This window comes from Macrotis lagotis, chromosome 7 (genome assembly GCF_037893015.1).
Source record: "Macrotis lagotis isolate mMagLag1 chromosome 7, bilby.v1.9.chrom.fasta, whole genome shotgun sequence".
Taxonomy (NCBI): domain Eukaryota; kingdom Metazoa; phylum Chordata; class Mammalia; order Peramelemorphia; family Peramelidae; genus Macrotis; species Macrotis lagotis.
The window spans coordinates 110,352,681-110,377,306 of NC_133664.1; the positions used below are offsets into that span (position 1 = coordinate 110,352,681).

Below are 24,626 nucleotides of genomic sequence, written 5' to 3' on the forward strand. Positions count from 1 at the left end.
GAATTCAAGTTCTTTCTTCCTTTCTCAGACCTTGTTCCTGGAAAGTAAAGCTTGTATGTGTCTTCAATCATTATGGAATCAGCAATAGCCAATTGATTGCGATACAGTTCCAACTTGTTTAATGTCCAAAAGACAGAGAAGCTATGGTGGGGAGGTGATCTTCTCTGGTTTTCCTGATTGGTTTCCTTTTGATGAGGGCACAGATACTAATCCCATGGCATTTTTTATTAAAGACATTATTTGAGTTTTACAATTTTCCCCCCAATCTTACTCCCCCCCCCCCCCCCCACAGAAAGCAATCTGTCAGTCTTTACTTTTTTCCCATGTTGTACATTGATCCAAATTGAATGTGATGAGAGATCCCATGGCTTTTTGACATTTTTCCTAGATCTTTCAAGTAGAAGATGTTGCATAGTCATTAATAAGAAAATCATCCTTAGCAGAAATTTCTAGAAACCTTCACCACAAAGAGAGAGTCAGATTAGTGTAAGGTGATAGTTGCTTCTTATTTTGTAAGCTTTTGAAAAAATTTTAGTTATTTAAGGCAATGGGGTTAAGTGACTTGCCCAAGGTCACACAGATAAGGCAATAATTAAGTATCTGAGGCTGGTTTTGAACTAGGTCCTCCTGACTCCAGGGCCTTGCTCTGTCCACTGCTCCACCTAGCTGCCCTATTTTGTAAGCTTTTAAAAAAATAAATTAGATATTTCTTGAAAACCCTGGATGAAATTCAGAACTTTCTCTCAAGATTAAGGATCATTTGGTGCCCAGAATCTAGGAAATTACCACCTCAAGATTTAAGAAGTTATTTTAAATCATGGATCATTAGATAAATATAATTTTTGAAAACCTACTACATATATTTCATTGCCTTATCTCCTCTAAAAGTGCTAAATAATGGTAACTCATGATGTATTCTTTGGTGATGGTAATAGAGAGGGGGAAAAGGAGGGATGAAATAATGTTTCTTGATATCTTGAAAAATGATAATGAAGGAAAAAGAAACCATGCTTTGTGAAGAATGACACATCAACTCTACAAATATTTTGATTGTGTTCGTTAATAGAAAAAAATGACTCGATAATACATTGTATAGGGAGTAGGGGCCAATAAGATTGGTCAAAGGAATTTGTAAATTTTTTTCAGTGGTGACATCAGTAAGGTTGGTGGATGTTTATAAGGTCACCAGGGACCTACATCATCATTTTCTCATTAGAAAGAATGGGATTCCATGAATATTTTTTTAGGCTTTTTTTTTTTTGTAAGGCAAATGGGGCTAAGTGGCTTGCCCAAGGCCACACAGCTAGGTAATTAGTAAGTGTCTGAGGCTGGATTTGAACTCAGGTACTCCTGACTCCAGGGTTGGTGCTCTATCCATTGCACCACCTAGCAGCCCCGGATTCCATGAATATTTCTGAACTATTCCTGTCTAAAGAAGACTGTTAGGGACTTTTTTAAGGTATGAGACTTGTCTGATTTTTCACCTGTCAATCACATATGAATTTCAGGAGAAAGAATGCAGAAATTAGTGATTAAAGGGTTATTAAATAGGGATTGATATCTCCTTTTCTTCTGGCTTCAAGCTCATACCATGAAGAACCTTTACTGTCTCCTCCTCTTCTAGACATGAACTTGGGTAATTGGAATAACTTAGGTAGGTGGTGTAATGTATAAAGTCCTAGGTCTGAAGTTCTGAGTTCCAGTCTCAGACACTTATTAGCTGTGTGACTCTGGGCAAGTCACTAAATCCTATTTGCTTCAGTTTCCACTCAAGTAAAATGAGCTGGAGAAGGAACATGGACACGATTGAAATGACTAAACAATAACAGTTCAGCTGACCTGGGGGGAAACAACAGGACATGGAGGGACCTTTGCTACTTATCTCTGATTAAGGGATTGAAGGGAAAAGTATTTTTTAATAATTAGTTAAGGTCCCTGTTATTTAAAAATAATAATTATTCTACTTATTCTGGAATCCAAAATATTCTAGCTCATTAAAATCTTAGCTATAAAGGCTTTAGATGTTTTCTCCTTCACACCTGTCCTTAATTTAATATTTCTCTTCCATTGTGACAGGAAAAAAGAGGAAGATTTGCAGACCTACTGGATCCCAAATACTTACGAACAACTTTGCAGATCTGGATCATATGGTAAAAATGTTTAGACTTTAAAACTGGTTTTATATTGTTATTGCTTGACAAGACCTCAGAAGGAATCCGCTGAAAAGAAGTCTCTATCAGATGGTACTGGTATTATAGGATCATATAGGCAGAAAGTGGCAGAACCAAGATTCAAGATTGGGTCCAGAGGGCTGAGATTCAAATCTAGAGGTAAACTCATAAATCCTGATGATTGGAAGTCATTTTCTCCTTGTGGAGGCTTCATGAAATTCCTCTTAGACTGCACTCCTAGTCTTTCTTCAATATATCTAGCTTATCTTTGAATCTTGGTATAAGCAAATATCAGTTGTTTTGGGGACACTGCTCAAATGCCCATGCAAAGTATAAGTCTGTGACCTTCTGAAGTTCACACAGTCTTATTGTGATCAAGTAGGTTGAGGAGACAAAGGTTCTTTTTCTCCTTATACCCCCTAAAGGATTCCCTCTTAATGTACTTATTTGGAACTACTCTCTTCTCTAACCTGGCCAGCTAGTAGAATGTGGGTTCCATACTGGTTTGTTATTTTTTACAGGCTTCCAAGGAAGTAGCTAGGTGGTGCAGTGATGGAGGGCAGGACTTGGAGTCAGAAAGATCTAAATTCAAATCCAGCCTTTGACACTTACTAGCCCTTTTTGGTGGTGTTTGATTTGATTCAATCCATCTTCATACTTGCCTTGGGTTTTAGCTCCCTAGGAAGAATAGGACCAAGGATGAAGCAGAGAGAAGTATATTTCATTTCCATTTAAAGAAATCTCAGAGTTGTCTCAGGAAAATGGACTTTTTTTTTCCTTTGGAATGGACTATTTCTAATAGCTGATAAGCAAATTCAACTAAAATGGAAATGTCACCACAATATATTCTCTAATATCAAATATGATCAGTTCTAATTAAATAAATATTTTTATAGTTATATATGCACATGTATATTTATCACATAGATTACATTTTTAAATTAGAATATGAAAACTATAGAACTATGCATTCAATTCAACAAACATGTTTTGCCTATATTGTACACAAGGTTCTTTTGTTGTTGTCCAACTGTGTCTGACTCTTCATAACCCCATATTTTTTTTTTTGCAGTGGTTTGCAATTTCCTCTCCAACTTATGCAGATGAGGAAAGCAAGATAAAAAGGGTTAAGTGACTTGCTTAGGGACTCACAGCTTGTAAGTGTCTGAGGCTGGATTTGAACTCAGAAAGAGAAGTCTTCTCCATTCCAGGCTCAGCACCCTAATTGTCCAAAATGTACTCTAATATTGAATTCTCCTATACCTTCATAGAAGGTCTTTACTTATAGCATCATTGGATCATGAGTAGAGATTTTTGATAGGAACTTAAAGGTCATCTAGTCTAAACCCATCGTTTTATGGATGAGAAAACTGAGAAACTGAGATGTCCAAAGTCATATAAGAGTCCATGATTTGAATCCAAGTCACCTGGCTACAAATTATATCTCTCAAATGTTAAATAAGTCCCAGCTTTGAACTGTCCCTAAAAATATGTATTTTCTTTATTCTTAAAAATTGATGCTTCTTGTTCTTATAATATATTCATTTTTTAAATATATCATCCCTGTGTGCTGAGCAATGATATCATCGCTTAATAATCCTGCTATTTGGTGGAAGAGATGGGAAAGAAGCAAGAATGCTCTGAGTTTTTTTTTTAAATGAGAAACATTGACAAAATGTCTTCTATAAAGTGCCCATGCGAAGTATAAGTCTGTGACCTTTCTACTTCAGTGACTTTGGGTAAATCACTTTATTTATTTAGGTTTCAGTTTCTTCATCTGCAAAATAAAGGGATATTTTTTCTTCCTTTGCTGCTGAGGCAAAATAAACAAATCTTGGTCTGATACATAGGAAATGGTATCAGGGAATTTCATTTTGATATGCAAAGGCAGACTTCCATGGAGAAATATTGCCCTCTTGTGGGTATTTTGAATATTTTAGCTAGTGACTATATTTGACTGTGTTCTATTTTAGGCATAGTTTTCTCAATTATTGACACAAATTTAAGAAAATCTCTGAGTAATACAGGATTATTGTGCGTAGGATGACAGACAACGGAGAATTTGCTTTATGATAAATTGTGTTTAAGCCCTGGATGAGTAACTTTGCATATGTCTTTTAGATATATTTGGTTATTCATAGTAACTCAATTTAACAAATGTTCTTTTCTTGTTCTTGTCCTTGGATATGAGTAGGCTTCAACATTTGATTAACCAAAAATTATGTAAGAGAAGCACGTAAAGGGTGGCATCAGAGGGGGCTGGGTGACCTGGAAAGAAAGGGATCTGAACATGGGGCATGCAAGCAACTTGACCCAATTTGATAGTATGATGACCAATAAAGCTTTCCCATTGAGAAATATTACTGGAATAGTCATTCAGCTAGCATTTATTAAGCCTCTACAGTGTGTCAGACACTGATAAGTGATGGGGAGATGAAGAAAGGTTAAAAACAGTCTCTGCTTTCATGAATCTCACATTTGAATTGGGAAGATACATGCAAGCAATCGTGTATGAACATGTGTGTGTATGTTTGAGTATGTGTGTATGAAATAAATGGGAGATAATATGAAGGAAGACATTAGCATTAAGGGGGCTTGAGAAAGGCTTATACTAAAAGGTGGGATTTTATCTGGAACGTGAAAGGAGTCATGGAAGCCAAGAGGTGGAGATAAGTAAGGAGGAGATTTCCCAGCCTAGGGGTCAGCTAGTGGTAGTCTAAGGCTGAGGTGATAATGGTCTATATATATCAGTGTGATGTCAATGTTAGGAGAGAGAAGGGGACATATAAGAGAGATGTTGCAAAGGTAAAATGGACAACACTTGGATTTGGGGATTAAGGGAGAGTGAGAAGTGTAGGATGACAATTTGATGGTGGGTCTTGGTAACTGGAAAAGTAGCAGAGCCTCAGTATGTTGTTCCTTCCACATCTTGACTTTCCCATTCACAGATCTTCTATATCATGGATCAGGCATAAGAAATTAGATGGGAATTTTGGGGGAGTTTTGAGGAAGCTGCTGACAACATGTGAAAGCCAGCAGATAATGCAGAAAAAAAGTTTAGAAATTCATTAATTAAATAAAATATATGGACAGTATTATATAATATCAAGAACTCATAAAAGAAAAATTGTTAGACTTCATCTCTGGTGAAGGATCAAAATTTTATGTGAATTTTCCAGATTGGGAGGTGTCATGCCCCTCACCCCCACAATGCGGAAAAAACAATTGAAATATAGAACTTGGGGGAGGACCTATGGGGCAGGGTTTTGAGAGGATGAGTTTTGAACATATTTTGGTTAAGATTCTATGAGGTGTCCAGTTAGAGTGTCTTAAATAGGCAGTTAAAGGTGTAAGACTAGAGGTCAAGAGAGACTTTAGGGCTGGACATATATTTCAGAATTGATTACATTTGAGATGATAATTGAATTCATTGGAGCTGATGAGATGGCCAAGAGACTCAGAGATTCAACAAGTAGTAAGTGACTTGCTCAAAGGCATATGGCTAATAAGCAGCAGATCTAGGATTAGAATACAGGTTATCTGACTCAGAACCAAAATGAGGTGTCTTGAGCTAGAGCAGAAATGTCAGATGTGCTATCACTAGTGATTAGCAAAACCCAGATTAAAATTTAATTGGGAAATATTTAATACAACAAATAAAAATATAATAAAATATTGTTATATGTACAGTTTACTAAGATATTATGCAATCTATAGGGATTTTTATGTATGATTTTATGATTCTTGTTTTTACTTAATACCACTTGGTATAGAAACCTCAGAGAGAGAAAAATAAATCCATATACTTCTTCAAAGGCAAACTAGTTAGCAAGAATAGTTATTTAGGGGCGGCTTGGTGACACAGTGGGTAGAGCACTGGCCCTGGAGTTAGTAGCACCTAAGTTCAAATTTGAACTCAGACACTTAATAATTACCCAGCTGTGTGGCCTTGGGCAAGCCGCTTAACCCCGGTTGCCTTGCAAAACAAACAACAACAACAAAAAAGAATAGTTATTTAAAATGGTAACCTTTCCATTCTCAATGAATTATTAATAGCATCCACCTATGAGCTATTATAATAGATCCCCTCTATTCAGTTGCATTTGTCTTAATTACTTCTTGTATTGTTTTCACATCATAGATTACAAAGTTGATTCAAAGATGGGTTTCATGGTACAATTTTCCCTTCCATATCATCAGGGTTAGGGGCACAGCTCTCCCACAATCTGGAAAAAATCAACATAAAATTTTTTTTACCAAAGAAGTCTGAATTATTATGGTATTAATAGATTAAAATATTTTGATATCATATATTCTATCCATATATTTTATGCATTTCTGAGTTCTTAAACTTTGTATCATCTGTTGGTTTTTGCATATTGTCCATAACAGTCTCCCCAAATTTCCATTTTATTTCTCATGCTGACCTGTGACATATTGAAACTTCAATAGGGAAAGTCAAGATGTAGAAGGGATAACATACTTTCACTGGGAGCAAAAATTGCTAAATCAAGGTTCTGCTCTGACTCTTAAATCCAGATCTTTTTCCATTATATTAATGAATAGTCACACTCTTCCTTTGATATTTGTTAATTAATGGGGTTAGGGAATATACCCCCTCCTGTGATATGGACAAACACAAGTTTTTCATATGGCTATTTCATTTCCTTTTAAAAAAATGTATTTCCCCTTAGAGAGAAAAAAAAAGGGGGGTTATTAGAGAGGAAGTTTCCAAACCCTGATCTATGTTCCTTGTTTCCTGCTTTTTCAGGCTTGGCATCTCTTTTGCTTATTATGGAGTCATCCTGGCCAGTGCTGAATTACTGGAGCGAGACTTGGTCTGTGGCTCCCAACCGGAGACACAGATGGTAATGAGTGGGGATTCGGAAGAGAGCAAGAGCCCTTGTCATTGCCACCTGTTTGCTCCCTCCGATTACAAGACCATGATCATCAGTACCCTGGGAGAGATTGCTCGTAAGGAGTCTTGTTTTTTTGAGTCTCTGCTTTGTTTAACATATATATATGTAGTGTGGCAGTAATTAAAGTTCTTAAAACAAGGCAGGAAAACTTGCTGACAGTGAGGTTCCTCTACAGCAGAGTTGACTTCATCCTCTTGGATACAGTCAGACTTTCCCAATTCAGAACAGCAATCTGGCAGTTTTAAAAAATATAAATTTAAGAATGTTTTAAAGAAATGCAGACATTCTTTGATGCTGGCTAGCAAAGGCAGGTAGGTGGCCCTCTAGATGGGACTTGGAATCAAGACAACTTGAGTTCAAATTCATCCTTAGACATTGGTAAGCATCTGTTGTGGGAATCTACTGATGATGTATGTAAAGTGCTTTGCACACCTTGGAAAGTGCTATTGAAAGGCCCATCATCTTCATCCTTATTCATTCAGGCAGGGATGGGTTCTTGTTAGTCTTGCCTATAGAATACAAGCTCTGTTAAATCACACCCAGCAAAAAAAAAAAAAACAAGCAAAACTTTTGAATATGAACCTGACATCATTCTTTCATCTGATCCTAGATCTACATTAGAGAAGGGACCTCATAAGCTAGCTAGATCAATCCCCTGAGGATATTGAGGACCTAAGTTATTAAGTTGATTTTTCCAAGGTCACATAGATAATAAGAACATGAGGTGAAACTTGAACCTGGGTCTTCTGACTCTATAGCTATCATTCTATTGTGCTATACTGCTCAACACACTGCAGATTCAACACTAGAAGGCTGCCCACCAGGTAATGAATTCTAAAAAAAAACTCAACTTAACTTTGCTAATTTGCATTAATTAGTGAAAGGAGTTTCCACACCAATTATGTCAAGAAGCTTTTTAAATTACCATCTGTTGTAAATGAAAGCTCCTCCCCCCCCCCCCCAAAAAAAAACTTTGAAAGATATATGTGTTCTTTGGTTTGGGTCCTCTTCCCTCTGCTGATCCAAGTCACAGCTCTTCCATGCCTTAGATTAGAAGATAGCAAACTAAAGTAGACCCTAAAATCATCATCATTATTCTGATGATGAGTGTCTCCAAATTTAGCTAGATTGGTCTTTGCATGAAAGACACATAGCCATGATATCGTTGGTCTGCTCTTAGAGGCAAGTGGAACAAGTACTGACTCTGGAGTCAGAGGGCATGAGTTAATATTCTGATTGTGATACATACTTAACTGTTTGACCTTGAGAAAATCCCTTAACCTTCCTGAGCTGTTTTCTCATCTGGAAAATGAAGGGAATGGGTTAATGAGGACCCTTCCAGCACTAGATCTATGAACCTGGAGGGTAAGATCTACCAAAAGCCTAGTCTTTAACCTTAGAAAACCCATGCTCATTTTCATAAGCATTAGGTTGAGACTTTGTTAGGGTAAAGATAAACTGAAGGAATTATATGGTAATTTTCACCAGTAGAATTTTTAAGCACTGCCAATATAAAAGTATTATTGGTAAATAGCTCAGTGTAGTGAATGCTGGATCAGGTAGGAAAATGTAGGCTTGAAACTTACCCTCAAAACAAACTGTGTGACTGTGATCAAGTCACTTAATTTCTATGGACTTTAATTTCCTCTTTAAAATGAAGGGATTAGACTAGCCCCCATAATGCCCTAAATCTATGTTCATATGAACTTAGTTGAACATTATTTGATTATTTCACAATTTGAAGGACAGAGAAGAAATCTCTTGGAATAGAGGAGAGAGCAATTGGAACCTAGATTGAATTTAGCTTGAAATTTCTAAATCGAGAATTAAATTCCAACTGTTTATCAAGGATTATCCTAAATAGCCCCCAAATTATTTGTTTGGTGAACTATGATCAATAGTATATATGAACAAAGTCTGAATTCAAAATGTTTTCATGTTCTGTCAAATGTGAAATTCAGTAAAGATACTAGACTTGAGAAATTCAAGTTGGAAGATAATATTATGCCTATCTCTCCCCCTCTCCTTGTTCTCTCTCCCTTTCTGCATGCTCTCTCTCCCTTTCTGCATGCTCTCTCTCTCTCTCCTGCTGCCCTTTGCTTTGTTTTTGTGGACTTTCTCCCTTACTCTGTCCTTTCTGTCCCTATTCCCCTCTTTCTCCCCCTTCCTTTTCCTTCCACCTTGTCTCCCCTTCTTTCTTCTTTCTTCCTTCCCCTTTTTCCTCCTTCCTCTCCTTTATCCCTCTCCATTTCTCCCCTTTCCCCCACATCCCTTCCTAAAATAGAGCAACAGGACATTCTCCAGATGCTAGTAATCAGTGAATACACAGTGTGGTAGCTGGCCCCCCGGGTGTTTGTGATAGAGTGTATTGGGAGCAGATTTTGAGTGGGTAGAAGATAGAGAATGTGTCAAAGCAAGAGAAAATGATGTTAGCTAATGTGAGTGGCTACAAATAGCAGGACTGTGAGTCAGTGCATTGATTGTCAATGTGCCGTGATGTCTTTGTGTCAATGTGTGAGTTGGGGAATTGGGGGGGGGGCCTGTTTTGGATCATAGATGAACTGAGGCAAGAATGGGGCAGTGACTTGCCTAAGATAATGACAGGCAGAATTTGAACTAAGACCCTCGACAACCAGTGGTCTTTTCACTGTATCATGCTGCCTTTCCTTAAGCAATTTGAAAGTACATTAGAGAGCTGGGGGCTGCCCCTTTGTGGGGGTGATTAATAATTAAGGGAATATATAGAGCAAGTTACTTGTTTGCATAGGAGGCAACTGAGTGGCACAATATAAGGAGAAATGGTTGAATTCTAGTCAGACTCTTACTGAGTGAGCCTGGACAAGTCACTTAAACTCTGTTTGCCTTAATTCACTGCAGTAGGAAACAGCAAACAGCTACAATATCTTTGCCAAGAAAACCCTAAGGATAGCACTGAACAGTAGGAGCCTCATCCTATGATCAGCTGATGAAATTAAGGCACATTAGATCCCTGCCTATCTCCAGGAAATAATATATGAGTTATTTTCAGGAATGTGTTTCCAATACTGGCTAATGTAAAGATCTCATTGGAATAGTCCTAAGCCTATAGTAGCAAACTATATTCAGGAAAACAAGTAAAGGGGATGATGAGTGTTGGGGAGGGGAGGAGACATAAATATATCTGGATCTTGGTGTGTGATGAAGCTCAAGAACATTCATGAGTAAGTCTAGACCAAAGAGTTTCTCTGAGTCTTTTGAAGCCTATTTCGTCCATGTTCTTCTACCTAATCCATGCATTAGCAAATAGTTACATATTTATAAGGATGTACCTATGTGTTTAGCTATAAGAGATAAAATACAGGAAGCTCATCTTTCTGAGTTCAAATTCAGGCTCAGTCACATACTGTGTGTCCCCGGGCAAATCACTTAACCCTGTTTCCCTCATATGTAAAATGAGCTGGAGAAGAAAATGCAAAGTCATCTTTGCCAAGAAAACCCTAAATAGGGTCATGAAGAGTCAGACACAACTGAACTTATGAGTTTGTAAGTATATGTTTTGATGAAGCTTTTGGATTTCTCTGTTCCTTTGTGTTTATGACTATATGTATGAATTTTCAAGTGTGTTTGAGTTCATCTGACACCAGCAAGTGAAAGAATGCCACCCCAATCCTTCTCCATCCCTTAGGGTTCCACTCCTATTTACTGGAGATCAATGACCCTGCTTCTTAACTTTTTTTCTCTTCTTCTTTTTTACCACTTCCTCTTCCTTTTCTTATTTCCCAGTTCTTGGCAATTCTTTCCACTCTAGTTTGTCACTTTCTCCTATCCTCCCCAAATTCCTGCCAGAACTGATTTGTATCATCAAAATGTGGTCAGGAATCTGGTTTGGGAGCATTCTCTGAGCCAGGGAAATATCAGCTCAGACTTTCTGAATTACAGGAATTTAGTGCCTCAAATACTGATGATTAGGAGAGATGCATATTTATATGCTTTTTTTCCTTAGGTTTTTGCAAGACAAATGGGGTTAAGTGGCTTGTCCAAGGCCACACATCTAGGTAATTATTAAGTGTCTGAGGTCAGATTTGAACTCAGGTACTCCTGACTCCAGGGCCGATGCTCTATCCCCTATGCTTTGTTTTTTATTGGGGAGAAAAAATACCTGGATTTTGTCAAGATATGGAATTCTTGGTGTGGAAACTGTGCATTATTTTTTCCAATCAATAAGCTAATAATAATAGCATTTATATACTACTTTAAGTTTTGCAAAGTGATTTATAATATTTATATTATTTTATTTCATTTAGAAACAATAATCCTGGGATATAGGTGCTATTATTATTCACATTTTCCCAATAAGAAAATGGAGGCAGACAAAAGTAAAGATTTATCTAGAATCATATAACTTGTAAATGAGTTAAAATGTGAACTCAAGTTTTCCTGAATCTAGGCCTAGAACTCTATGACCTGTAGGTGCCTCAGTAGGGTAAAATAAATAAACATTTATTAAGACTTAATAATATTCCAGACATTTTACTAGACACAATAGCAAACCAACTCAGAAATAATCCCTGCCCTCAAGGAATCTATATTCTACTAATTTCCTTAGCTACTGTGGATCACCAATTCAACTGTAATTTAGATTAAAAGGGTCCCTTCCTGGGGCATTAAGAGATTAATTTATCATCCAGTGTCAGAAGCAGTCCTGCTGACTCCAAGGTTGGCCCTTCTAGCACTGTGGTGCTCTGGGGAGAAACAATATAGAGATTTAACTTCTTGACTGAAAGTGATGGTATCCCCTTACAGGAGGGGTAACTTATGGACAATGATATAAAATATCTATGCAATACATTTCCATCTGTATCTCACAGAATAAAAAAAGGGTTTTCGGCAGATTTGCTTACATAGAAAAGAACCATGGAAGCATTCAAGAAATTTAAATCAAGTTGCCTCCATCTGAAATGATGAGAAATGGTTCATGTTAATGATTGAGTGTCCTACCTGCTTTCTAAGATATCAAGCATTGATGTTGTTTCTTCTATTCTAGTAAATCCTCTAAATATCCTGGGCATCAATTTCCTGGGAAGACGCATCAGCCTTTCTATCACCATGGGATGTACAGCTTTGTTCTTTCTGCTGCTCAATATTTGTACTTCAAGGTATCTTCCTTTGGGGTGTGCCAGAATAGTTGGATTTAAAGCAGTGATGTTGTTCCAAATCTGTGATTTTTATTTCTGTTAGGGAGATCTCCCATAAGAAAATACTATCTACTCATGTAGATCAGCAACTGTTTTGAGATAACAAAGAAAAGCAAAAGAAACACAGTCCCTGTCTTTAAAAAGTTCATATTCTATTGGGAGAAACAGCATGAAAAAAAGTATAGAAAAGACATAGACAAACATTTATAATTGGAGGCCATTTCTAAAGGTACTATTTTTGGGGTGGGGGAGAAGACAAATATATCTGGAGAATATAAGTTTTGAGCAGAGTCTTGAAAGAAACTGGAAAACCAGAGGGTGGAAATGAAGAAGACAAGCATTCCAGATAGCCAGTGAAAAGACATGGAGGTGGGAAATGTTGTTGGATCATAGAGTAAGGATAGCAGAGTCTAAGGAGACTGGATAGGGAAGAAGAGAGCAGGGGAATGAGGATTTTAAAAGCCAAACAATGGATTTTCCTGTCACTGGGGTTTATTAAGTGGAGGTAGAGGGTATGGTAACATGGCAAAACCTATGCTTTTGGAAAATCAGTTTAGTAGAAGAGCAAAAGATGGATTGGAGTAGGAAGAGAGATGGGGCAGGGAGACTACCTAAAAGACTTTTGCAATAATTGAAGGCTGAGGGCCAGCTAGGTGGTGCTGTGGATAGAGCACCAGCCCTGGAGTCAGAAAGACCTGAGTTCAAATTTGACCTCTGGCAATTTAATAATTGCCTAGCTGTGTAACCTTGGGCAAAGTTTAAAAAAATTGAGGGCTGAGGTGATGAGGGTAGGCATCAGGGTGTTGGCTGAGTGGAGAAAGACATGCATATACCAGAGATACTGAAAGGGTAGGAAAAAACAAGACTTGGTAATAGATTGGATATGTGCAATGATTGTGAGAAAGGAGTACAAGGATGCACTGAGGTTGTGAGCCTGGGTGACTCGGAGGATGATGATGCCCTTCTCTTTTGGATGTGTTGAGTTTGGGATGCCTGGGAGATGTCCATTTGGAGCTGTCTGGTGACCTTAGAATCTAAGCAGCTTATCTAGAAACACCAAGCAGTATATGTAGCCCGTATAAATGTCTGTCATCCCAATTCTACCATTCCTTGTTGCCTCTCTTAAAATAGTGACTTTGAAATGCTTTCCTTGAGTCTATGCAATTCATGAGAGCTCTTCAGGTCATCTGCTGGTTGGTCAAAAATGCCCAGCTAAGATGTGTTTATGTGAAAATCATGAAATATTTGATGCATAGAGAGGAGAAAAGAAAGGGGACTTATTTGTTCTCAATTCAGTGATTCTGTCCTCCATCTGCTGTCCTATTCTTCTCAATCCAAATGATTTTCCTCCTCTATGGTTGAAGGGGAAGTATCTAAGAACTATGTTTAAATTGATGCTCAAAATCCTACCTACAATATTTATAGAGAAAAAATTGAGAACCCTTTTAGAAGAGATTACTAAAAGTCTATAAACCACCTTAAGAGGTTGGATAGCTTTGGCAGCATGTATATCTGAAAGGCAACATGGAACCACAAAGACATAGGTTTTAGTTCTGCTCCTAATAGATGTGAATTAAGTGACTCTGAGCAATCATTTTACATCTCCCAGCTCTAGGTAGTTCCTAATTTGCAGAGAAAGTGGTTGTCCTACTTTGGTAAGATGTGTTTCCTCACCAAGGTTTTTTTAATTAATTATTTTTTAAATTTATTATTTACATGTAATGGTAGCTTTCAACAATCATTTTTTTTTGCTAGGTTTTGAGTTTAACATTTTTCTTCCTCCTTCCCTTCCCTCCTCTATCCCTCCTGACAGAAAACAATCCAATCAATATAAGCTATACATGTATTAATCACAAGGTGTTTCATAAATTGATGAAATCCCAAGTTTTCTCTCTATTTCTCCATTTGCCTAGAAGAGTTCATTTTGAAGGCTCTTGCTCTGGTCAGTACCATGATTTTAATTTTTAAAAAATCTATGAAATTATGAGGGGCTGTACTGTTCATGGGAGTAGGGGAGAAGGGATCCACTTTTATTTCTCTTCATTCCTGTATGGAAATTCTTAGGCTAAAGTGGAATGCTAGAGAATAGGAAAGGTAAGGGTCTTCACTGAAGAATGAAGGATGGAAGGAGACCTGGTCCTATGTTTGGAATTCTAAGAATTCCAATGGTCAGTGGAGTCATTGCATTTCTCTTCTGGCCACAGTGATGATGCATCCATTTATTTTTGATTTAAAAAAATATCTCACATGTTGACATAGATGTTGGTCTTGTAAATTTTTTTTATTGCTTTATGGGTGAACCTAAGCTAATAAATTTTTTTCTCTTCCCCCCCATTCTTTCTTCTCTAGTACAGGCCTGATTGGTTTCCTCTTCATGCTGAGGGCCTTGGTGTCAGCAAATTTCAATACCATCTATATATATACCGCTGAGGTTGGTCTTTCTGAAGGAGTCTGATGGATAAAGTGACTGAAACTGAGTTTGATAAATCATTTAAAGTGGGCAGCCATTCATTGGCAACTTTACCTTACCCTCTACTAAGTGGTTCCTTTTAAAATTTAAATATTTTCATGACTTTCTAAATACAACCAATTGAAATGATACTCAGCAGGGATTTCTAACTTTGTATTATTGGTGGGAAAGGAGATTTTTTTTTTGTCCTCCCTCATTTTCAGAAATTCAACCCATGCAAGTGTCTCCTCCAGATTCAAGCTTTTGAGAAGAATAGGAGAATATCATCCAAGATCAATATATGGGAGTCTTCACTTTTTTTGTGCCATAGATTCCTTTGGCAATCTAGTTATATCTTATGAACCCTTCAGAATAATAGTTTTAAATGAGTGAAATAAAATAGATAGGATAACAAAGGAAACAAATGATATTGAAATACAATTATCAAAGCATTTGTGAAAAATCAAGTTTTTGGAGCCCAGCTTAAGGTCTCCTGCTCTAGTTCAAAAGTCAATCTGAATTTGCCTCCATGTAAAGAAGCTTTATGGGTGAATCTAAATACAGGCAGCTTAGGTGGTGCAGTTAGATAGCGCACCCACATTCGAGTAAGGAGTACTTGAGTTCAAATGTGGTACTTGATACGTACTAGCTGTGTGACCTTGGGCAAGTCTTACTTACTTACATTGTCCCACCAAAAAGAATAAAAATGTATAGGCTCTGAATAATGTTTGTCAAGAACAGAAGGAATTAAACTTTTTTTTCCTTCTGCTTGACTCTATGAGAGCAGAAGGCTCCACTGAAAGGAAAGGTTCCCTCCTCCAGTATAATAGAAAATATATGATAAGCACTTCTATAGACCTAGTAGATAAGACAAAAATTCTTCAGAAATTTTCTTAAAGAGCCAATACTCCATACAAAGAACAAAACCTTTGGATGAAAATAGAGCAGTAAACTGAACAACTGATTTCATTAACTTGTTAGAAAAAGTAAATGCTTCAAGGGCTAGAAAGAGATAGGGTCTGTTTGGATTAAAGATGTCCAGTTTTCAGAAATTCTGCAACCATGGAGAGAGAAAAAGAAATAAGGAGTTTGAAGGAAATTGAGATATATATGCAGCACTCATTTTTAAAGGTCATGCAATTCTAGGTATATTGCAGCAACAGGCAGGGGGAAAAAAGAAACTTGAAATTGAAATGCATTCATTTCTCATTGGCTTGCCAAAAAATATAATTCTAACATCTGTTAAATCAACATATATGAAATCTTTGGCATAACTAGTTTACTCCTAAAATGATCTATTTTGGGAAATTACCTTTTAAAACAGAGTTTAAATAAGGCAATAATTTCAAATTTGCTAAAGAGATTTCCTTTTGTGAAAATTGAGCCAAAATTTGGCATCTCTCCATTTTCTGCAGATTAATGAGACATAGGCAAAACCTGAGAGTAAACTGTCAATGAAATGGTAAAACAAAGAAAATGGGGCTTTGGGGATTTAGGGTTCTCCCCAGAGGCAAGTTATTTCAGAGAATGATCATCGTGGCTGCTGCTAATGTCATCTATTTCCAGTCCTTTGAGAGCTTAGTCAGGAGCATAAGAAACATTCAACTAACTTTTCATCGAAAAGACATGAGTTGACTCCACTCTATTTTTAAATGTAACATCTCTAAAGTGGATAATTGTATGAGCAAACTAGTTATGCTGAAGATATCTTCATGTTTCTCCTCCCTCTAACAGATGTTAGATCAATATTTTTTTAGTGAGTTGAAAAAAATGAGTAATGTGTACATTTTGATTTTCCTCAAACTTACGTTTTTCTCCTTGTGGCTGGAAGATGTCTGAAAATTGTGTGTCTCTAAAAATGGGGAGCATCTAGGTCTCAGTGGTTAGAGCAACTGACTCTGAGGTCCAGGAGTTCATTGTGGCCTCAAGACAGTTATTAGTTGGGTGACTCTAGGCAAGTCACTTAACCCAGATTGGTTCCCCCAAAATAAAAACAAGTATTGCATATGTTTCAATTTCCTCCAAACTCATTTTTTCCCTCTCCATGGTTATAGAAGGCACTTGAATCCTTTTTTAATGTGAAAGTGTGACAGTATTTGAAAGGTTGTTTCTTTTTAGTTCTTGATGGTAATTTTTCACACAATTGCTCAAATAGACTTCTTAATACCAACATACTGTTCATATTAACTCTCTGCTAAAATGTTTTTCTTTAATTTTTTTTTTTTTGGCATGGCAATAGGGTTACGTGACTTGCCCAAGGCCACACAACTAGGCTAGTTATTAAGTTATTAAGGGTCTGAGCCCAGATCTGAACTCAGGTTCTCCTGACTCCAGGGCCGGTGCTCCATCCACTGAGCCACCTAGCCACTCCTAAAATTTTTTTTCTTGCCCCTACTTTTTTAATGGAATGAAAGATAATCCATTCCATTGACATGCAATGATCTGCGATCTGCTCAAAATCTATCTTTTTTTATCTTTATTTCATATAATAATCCAATACCTGGATATTCTGACAGAGTTCTAGCACTATTTCTTGCCTGAACTATTGTATTTTTTTAAAAATTGAAAATAGCTGACATTCATACAATCCTGTAATATTTGCAAAACTTTTTATTTATATTACTTTTTTGGGGGGGAGGAAGAGAAGTCATTGAGATTAAGTGACTTGCCCAGGGTCACACAGCTAGTAAGGTTCTAAGGTTGGATTTGACTTCAGGACTGATGATCTATCCATGTAGCTACCTCAGTGCCCCTTGCCTGGACTGTTGTATAACCCAGAATTGCTCTCCCTACCTTGACTCTCTTTCCCTTCTATGCATCTTCAAGCTACCTAATTGATTTTCCTAAAGTAAGTCCATTTCATTTTCCTATTCAAATTATAATTGCTCCCTATTATCTGTAGCAACAAATATTAACTCTTTCTCAGTCTTATTCTGCCTTTTCTTGGTCACCCCCTAACTAGCAAGACTGTTCTCAACATCAGTTACTGACCTTCTTCCCCTCCTTCAAATAATTTAGCCAAATGGCACTGTCCAATATCATTCAGATGCCTCACCAATCTCAGGGGCACAGGTCCAGGACTGGGGAAGGTAGAAGACAGGTTCATTGGGACTTCTCTTTTTTTAACTGCAGGTCTATCCTACCAGTATGCGAGCTCTGGGCATGGGAACAAGTGGCTCTCTGTGTCGAGTTGGTGCAATGGTGGCTCCATTTATATCACAGGTAAGAGACTCTGGACTCTCTACCAAAGCAGTGAACCAGAAGAAGGTGGCAATGGAGGTGAAGGTGAGCAAAAGAGGGTGATGAGGAATCTTCAGAAGGGAATTGTGACCAGAGATTGTACTTTTCGGAGAAGAACAGAATTGGAAATGACCTCAGGGTAATCTGGACCCACCCCTTCATTTTATAGATGAGGAAACAGGCCTAGGGAGGTTAAGGAATTTGCCCAAGGTCAAAGATTTTAAGTAGCTGAGCCAAAATTTGAATCTAGTCTTGAAGTTTTATGATTCCAAATCTAAAACTCTCCACTTTTCTGCCACCTAATAAAGAAATGCTCTAGTGACCAGAGTATGAGAGTCAGAAGGATCTGGGTTGGAATCCACCTCAGACCATTTATTGACTACTTGATATTTTTTTTTTTTTTTTTTAGGTTTTTGCAAGGCAAATGGGGTTAAGTGGCTTGCCCAAGGCCACACAGCTAGGTAATTATTAAGTGTCTGAGACCGGATTTGAACCCAAGGTACTCCTGACTCCAGGGCCCATGCTTTATCCACTAAGCCACCTAGCTGCCCCTGACTACTTGATCTTAGAAATATAATTTAACTTCTCTGAGTCTGAGTTGGGGTTGCTAGGGTGGTGCCATATTGCATAGAGTGTTGGGTCTGGATTCAGGAAGATTCAGGTTCCTTAGATCAAATCTTCAAATACAACCTGTGAGACCCTGGGCAAGTCACTTAACCCTGTTTGCTTCAGTTTCCTCATCTGTAAAATGAGCTGGAGAAAGAAAAGGCAAATCACTCCGAGTATCTCTGTCAAGAAAACCCCAAATGGGGTCATGAAGAGTCAGACACAACTGAAATGACTCAACATCAAGATGTCTTTGTTTTTTCATCTGTAAAAGGAGAAGGTTGTATTTGATAACCTCTAAATTTATAATCCTATAGGAAAGCAGCCCTGTTCTCCTTACTGAAAGATGATATAAAGAAAGATCAACATCTTTTGAGTTATTCGATAACAGAAGGAAGCAGCATGATGGAGTGAACTAACCTCAGATGGTAGTCTAGGCTCAAGTTCCATTCTTGCCATCATTATCAGTATAACCTTGGACAATTCACTTCATCTTGAAAGCCTCAATTTCCTTATCTGTAAGGTTTTGGAGTTGGACCAAATGATTTTCAAGATCTCTTCTCACTGCAATAGTCCACAGTCTGTTTGGTATCATCTGGGTTCATGGGTGCTAAACTGGGGATACAGAGGTCTGATGCTATCCTTTATTATGGGCAGGTTGAAAAACCCCATGATGGGTTTAGGGTCCCTTTAGGATCAGTCTGAGCTGATGTCTCCATCAAAGGGAGAATGGCTTATTACTGAGAAACCTATACCCCAGGGGTTTGAAGCACCCCAAGGTAGGGCATATTTGCCTATTTATAACTCAGGGGAACAATCCTGATCCCAAGTTTCAACCTCACAGGCATATTACATCATTCCAGGTGCTGTTGCCTTTCTGTGACAAATGATGGTCTCCTTGTGGGTTCCTTTTTTTTAAAAAAAAGGTGCTAAGATAATGAGTATCAGGATTGCTATGTATAACCTGTATCAGGTATCTCCCTCTGAGGAGGTAGAAACAGCAGAAAGATTGGCAGAATTTGGGACTCAAAACTCAAAAAAAAAAAATTGAACATTACAAATTGTTTTTACATATAACTGGGAAAAACATACTATTATTTAAAAAAAGCTAATGGGGTAAATAATCTTAGGAGATAACTTTAGGGTGATTATGTGTTACTTTATGGGGTTTAAAACCCTTCACTCATCTTCTAAACACTCCAGAATCACTGGTAAGGGAAGGATGGGGACACAGGTTAAAAGTTAAAGGCACAGGAATAAGAACCCACACCAACCTAGGGGAATTTGAGAAGGTATCAGATGACAATTATTATGAAGGGAGAGAAGGTAGAATCCCAGTAAAGAAGGGGGCTAGAACTTGTCTTTTATTATGCCCTTTGATGTCCTTTCCATTTTGAGGTTTTGTCCTAGCCTTTCCTCTCTAACCTTTTATTGCACTGGCCACCCCTTACCTGGAATGGACACATGACCTATCTCCATTTGGGGGAGTCTTTCTCTTTCCTAAAGGAGGCCCAGCTCAGGTGTTCCCTTCACAAAGGTTTCCCTGATGACTCCCTTCCTGGTCCCATCCCCCTTAGTGAAAACGATCCCATCCCTCCCTTCTCAAATTTCCCCTTAACACTTAATCCAGATCTTTCTTTTGCAGTTCTCACTCCCCACCCCCATCTCAGATAGTGCACATTGTAAGCTCCTTGAAAGCAATGGCCATTTAATTGAATAATTCAACAAATATCTGTAGGTACTTATTATGCACAAAACAACATGTGAGATACCAAAGGAGAGAAAGATAAAGCAAAACAATATGTGCTCACAAGGAGCTCATGAACTATATAAGGGATGCTGCAATGTACACAGAAAGTAAATTTAAAAAATAATAGTAATTGGTGGCAGTAGGGAGAGAGCACTACTAGCAGGGGAGATGAGGAAGAGGAAGAAAGTACTGGATTCCATGATCTTGAAGATCAAAATCAATAATTCTAAGAAGTGAAGAGGGAATGCACTCTAGAAGTGGGGGAAGTCTTATATAATATGGGAGAAGAATCCTTGTACCTTTTGGTGGTGGTGTTGAGTCATTTCAGGTTCTTGTGATCCCACTTGGGCTTTTCTTGGTAAAGAAACTAGTGATTTGCCATTACCTTCTCCTGCTCATTTTGCAGATGAGGAAACTGAGTCAAACAAAGTGAATTGACTTGCCTTAGTGTCTGAGGCAAGATTTGAGCTCAGGAAGGTGAGTCTTACTGATTCTAAGTAGGCTAGTGCTCTATCCAGTATCCTACCTAACTGCCCATATTTTAACCAGTAAGTAATTAATGCTTGTTGAATTCAACTGAATGAAATGAGATGGGGATGCTTGTGTCTGAGTCCCTTCGAGGGTTGGAGCTGTGTCTGACCCATGTCTTACCTAGTTTTGCCCCTGCTGATACACAAACAAGCAGCTTTGTGGAATGAGGCAGTCTGATGGGAAGGGAAGAACACTAGATGTATTCAGTTCCTGGCTCTGTCACTGCTAGCTGGGTGATATTAGGTGAGTTACTTGATCCCTCAGAGCTTCCCAAAGCCCCTAGAAGCTTTGGGAAGAGAGTGCCCATTGAGACAGATCCATTTATATAGAGATAATAGGCTCTCTTGGGAAGTGGGTGATGAGACTGAGGGCTTCTTCACACATACCTTCTCCCTCCTTATGAAAAGAGATAGCTTTGGACTTCTTGTCTTCTCAGAAGGGGAAGAATATAGAGAATAAAGGGGAAAAGAGAAAGAAGGAAAATATGGGAGGAAGAAAAGGAAAGGGAAAATTATGAAAACTTTTCTTCTACTTTCAGGAGAGATTTTGATTTTCTGTTTGCTCCCCACCTCGCCCAGACTCAATCTCCTGCCCAGATGTTTTCCAGTTAATTCTGTCTGATTGTTTCTACCTAGTGGTTTGCATGCTGTCTTCTCTTTTTCCTTTCTTTGAATGTCCTGGTTTATAGGCACTTATATTCTATCCCCTGATAGTATGTAAGCAACTTGAAGACAGACTCTTTCATTTTTTGTCTTTGTGTCTCTAACATCTAGCAGAATCTGTGGTACAGAGCAGGTGCTTTATTAATATTTTTTGATTGGATTAATTTGTGTTTTCTCTTTTGAAAATCATCCTTTGGCCATTTATCTATTATATACTAGCCACTGAAGTCTTGGGAATCTGGCTCTTCTACTGGTGTGTTCCTAGACAAGTCTTGAGTCACTTCTCTGTGCCTCAGGTTCTTTACCTGTAAAATAAGGAGCTAGACAAGAGAACAGCTAGAGTCAGAGAAGATGGAATGCTGGAATCGGAATAAGGAAGACCAGAGTTTGAATTTGGCCTTGGACACACTTCCTGGTTGATGTAACTCTGAACAAGTCTCTGGGCAACCCACTGAGGTTCCCTCAAGGGTAAAATAAGAGGGTTGAACTTGTTGGACTTCTAAGGTCCTTTACAACTCTAAATTAGACTGATCTTTTTTGCCTTGTTTTCATTTCATGACATCTTTTTTTAAAACAGGTTAATGATTTGTTCATCATCAATTCATACTTTTCTTCCTTAGAATAATTTGTTTATATTATACATTACTGAGAACATCCAATCTCTCTTGAGTTGCCTTTCCTTATATAATTTAAGCTAAGGGCTTCTTCTTCTTTCTCTGAAACTTTTGAAGTCTCTTTTGTTAAGTTCCAATCATTCTGGGGTCTCCCTTCCTTATCTCATTAACTCTGAGATAAGAACATTTTTTCCTTATGTTTCTCCTTCAGCAATTGGACCTCTTACCCCCACCCCCACCCATAGTGGTCAGACTTTTGATGTGAAAGCATGGGTGTCCCATATTCTTGTCACATACTCCACATTTTGAAGGATGAAATGGGCATTAAGGCAAGTGAAGATTTTATTGGCTACTGTAACTTTTCTAAAGACAGTTCTCCAGCAGCCATCAAAAGAGGCATGGCTTCTAGGATAATGGATAATCTGTCCTCATTTGTTCATAACTGGAGGATATTTCTGTCCTGGGCACCAGGTTGGAGAAAGCATATTGGTAAATGGGAGAGTTTCTTGGGATAAAGGGTTAAATGGTTTGAGAATTTAATTTTACACCAATGTAGATCCAGAAAATGAGCTAGAAGCATCTTTGGGTGGGGGCAGGAGGAGAAGGGAGAGACAGACAGACAAGAAAGGGAGGAAGGGAGAGCCCTTGTTAGCTATATTCATTTATTTGGAAGATGTGAAAGAGGAATTAAAGATCAATTTGGTTCAAGAGGGAAAATGGTGGGAAGTTATCAAGATGAAATTTAGTGTTAAAATCAGGAAAGACTTCCAATCAATCAGAGCTACCTTTCCAAATCTGATTTGGTGAGTCAGGACTCCCCACGCTCACAAAACACCCACCAGATCTCAACTAGTTTGAATTCATGTTATTTTCAAGTAGACTAATCTGGGATCCAGTTATGGGACATGGAGGGGTAGGGGTGGGAGGGAAAGAGTTGATGTAGACTCTGGGTGAGAGCTCCTCAGGCCCAGAAATTGCTTTGCAAACTGCTCTTACTCTCCTAGCAGGCTTTTTGTGGACTGTTTTTAATGTCTTGTGAAATGTTTTAGCCTGGGGGTTATTGAATGTCTTTATTTTTATTTTTGCAAAGCAAATGGGGTTAAGTGGCTTGCCCAAGGCCACACAGCTAGGTAATTATTAAGTGTCTGAGGCCGGATTTGAACTCAGGTCCTCCTGACTCCAGGGCCCATGCTCTATCCACTGTGCCACCTAGCTGCGCTTGAATGTTTTTATTTTTTAATTTTTATTCATTCATTCATTCATTCATTCATTTATTTGTTTGTTTATTTATTTGTAGGTTTTTGCAAGGCAAACGGGGTTAAGTGGCTTGCCCAAGGCCACACAGCTAGGTAATTTTTAAGTGTCTGAGACAAGATTTGAACCCAGGTACTCCTGACTCCAGGGCCGGTGCTTTATCCACTGCGCCATCTAGCCGCCCCTGGATGTTTTTATTTTTAAAATTTGTATCTTACCCCTCAGGCTCTGAATCCATCAAATGGAACCACGAATAGGATATCATCATATCATTCAACAATTAATATATATATATATATATATGTATATATACACACACATACATACACATATACATACATACATAGGTAGTAAGATTGAACTAGGTAGTAAGATTCTGCTGGAGAGCAAGGACTGCCACCTAACAGACTTTCATATTTTCCTCAGCAAGTGCTAGATACGTAGAAACACCAGGAAGGAAACAAGCACTTACTACCATGTTCCAGGCAGCTAGATGGCACAATGATAGAGGGCAGGGCCAAGAGTCAGGAAGACCTGAGTTCAAATCCAGCCTCACACACTTAACTGTGTGACCTGAGGCAAGTCAATTAACCTGTTTGTCTTAATCCACTGGAGAGCAAAATGGTAAACCACTGGAGTATTTGTGCCAAGAAAACCCCAAGGACAGCATCATCAAGCTATGGTCCATGGGATTATGAAGAAACTGATAAGACTGAATGACTGGGGGCGGCTAGGTGGCGCAGTGGATAAAGCACCGGCCCTGGAGTCAGGAGTACTTGGGCTCAAATCTGGTCTCAGACACTTAATAATTGCCTAGCTGTGGGGCCTTGGGCAAGCCACTTAACCCCATTTGCCTTGCAAAAACCTAAAAAAAACCCCAAACAAAAAAACTGAACAAAAAAAGACTGAATGACTGAACACTACCAACAATATACCAGGACTGTGCCAAGTCTCATGATCTTCACAGAAGCCTTGGGATATAGGCCCAATTTTCATTTGAGGAAACTGATGGTAATAGAAGTTAAATGATTTGCCCAGAGTCAAACAGCAATTAAGTCTGAGGTTAGACTTGAACTCAGGTCTTTCTGAACCCAGGTCCAGGGTTCTACCCAATGTGCCACATTAGCTACCAGGTTGTTACCTAAGGGAAATGAATTTGATTTCTGAATAAGAATACTATCTTATAATTGTGTTGTTTTACAATTGATTTTCATATACTTGATCACTTGATTCTCATAACTTTTCAATTTACTATT

General features: G+C 38.2%; 1 protein-coding gene across 1 annotated transcript in view; it reads left to right on the forward strand.

Moving 5' to 3' along the window:
• Positions 1–24,626, forward strand: part of SVOPL (SVOP like) — an 87,568-nt gene that overhangs the window by 42,961 nt on the left and 19,981 nt on the right. The window contains exons 9-13 of the mRNA XM_074195271.1: positions 2,077–2,150; positions 6,943–7,145; positions 12,114–12,225; positions 14,614–14,695; positions 17,846–17,935. Coding sequence (XP_074051372.1) covers positions 2,077–2,150; positions 6,943–7,145; positions 12,114–12,225; positions 14,614–14,695; positions 17,846–17,935 — 561 coding nt within the window. The remainder of the gene's footprint in view (positions 1–2,076; positions 2,151–6,942; positions 7,146–12,113; positions 12,226–14,613; positions 14,696–17,845; positions 17,936–24,626) is intronic.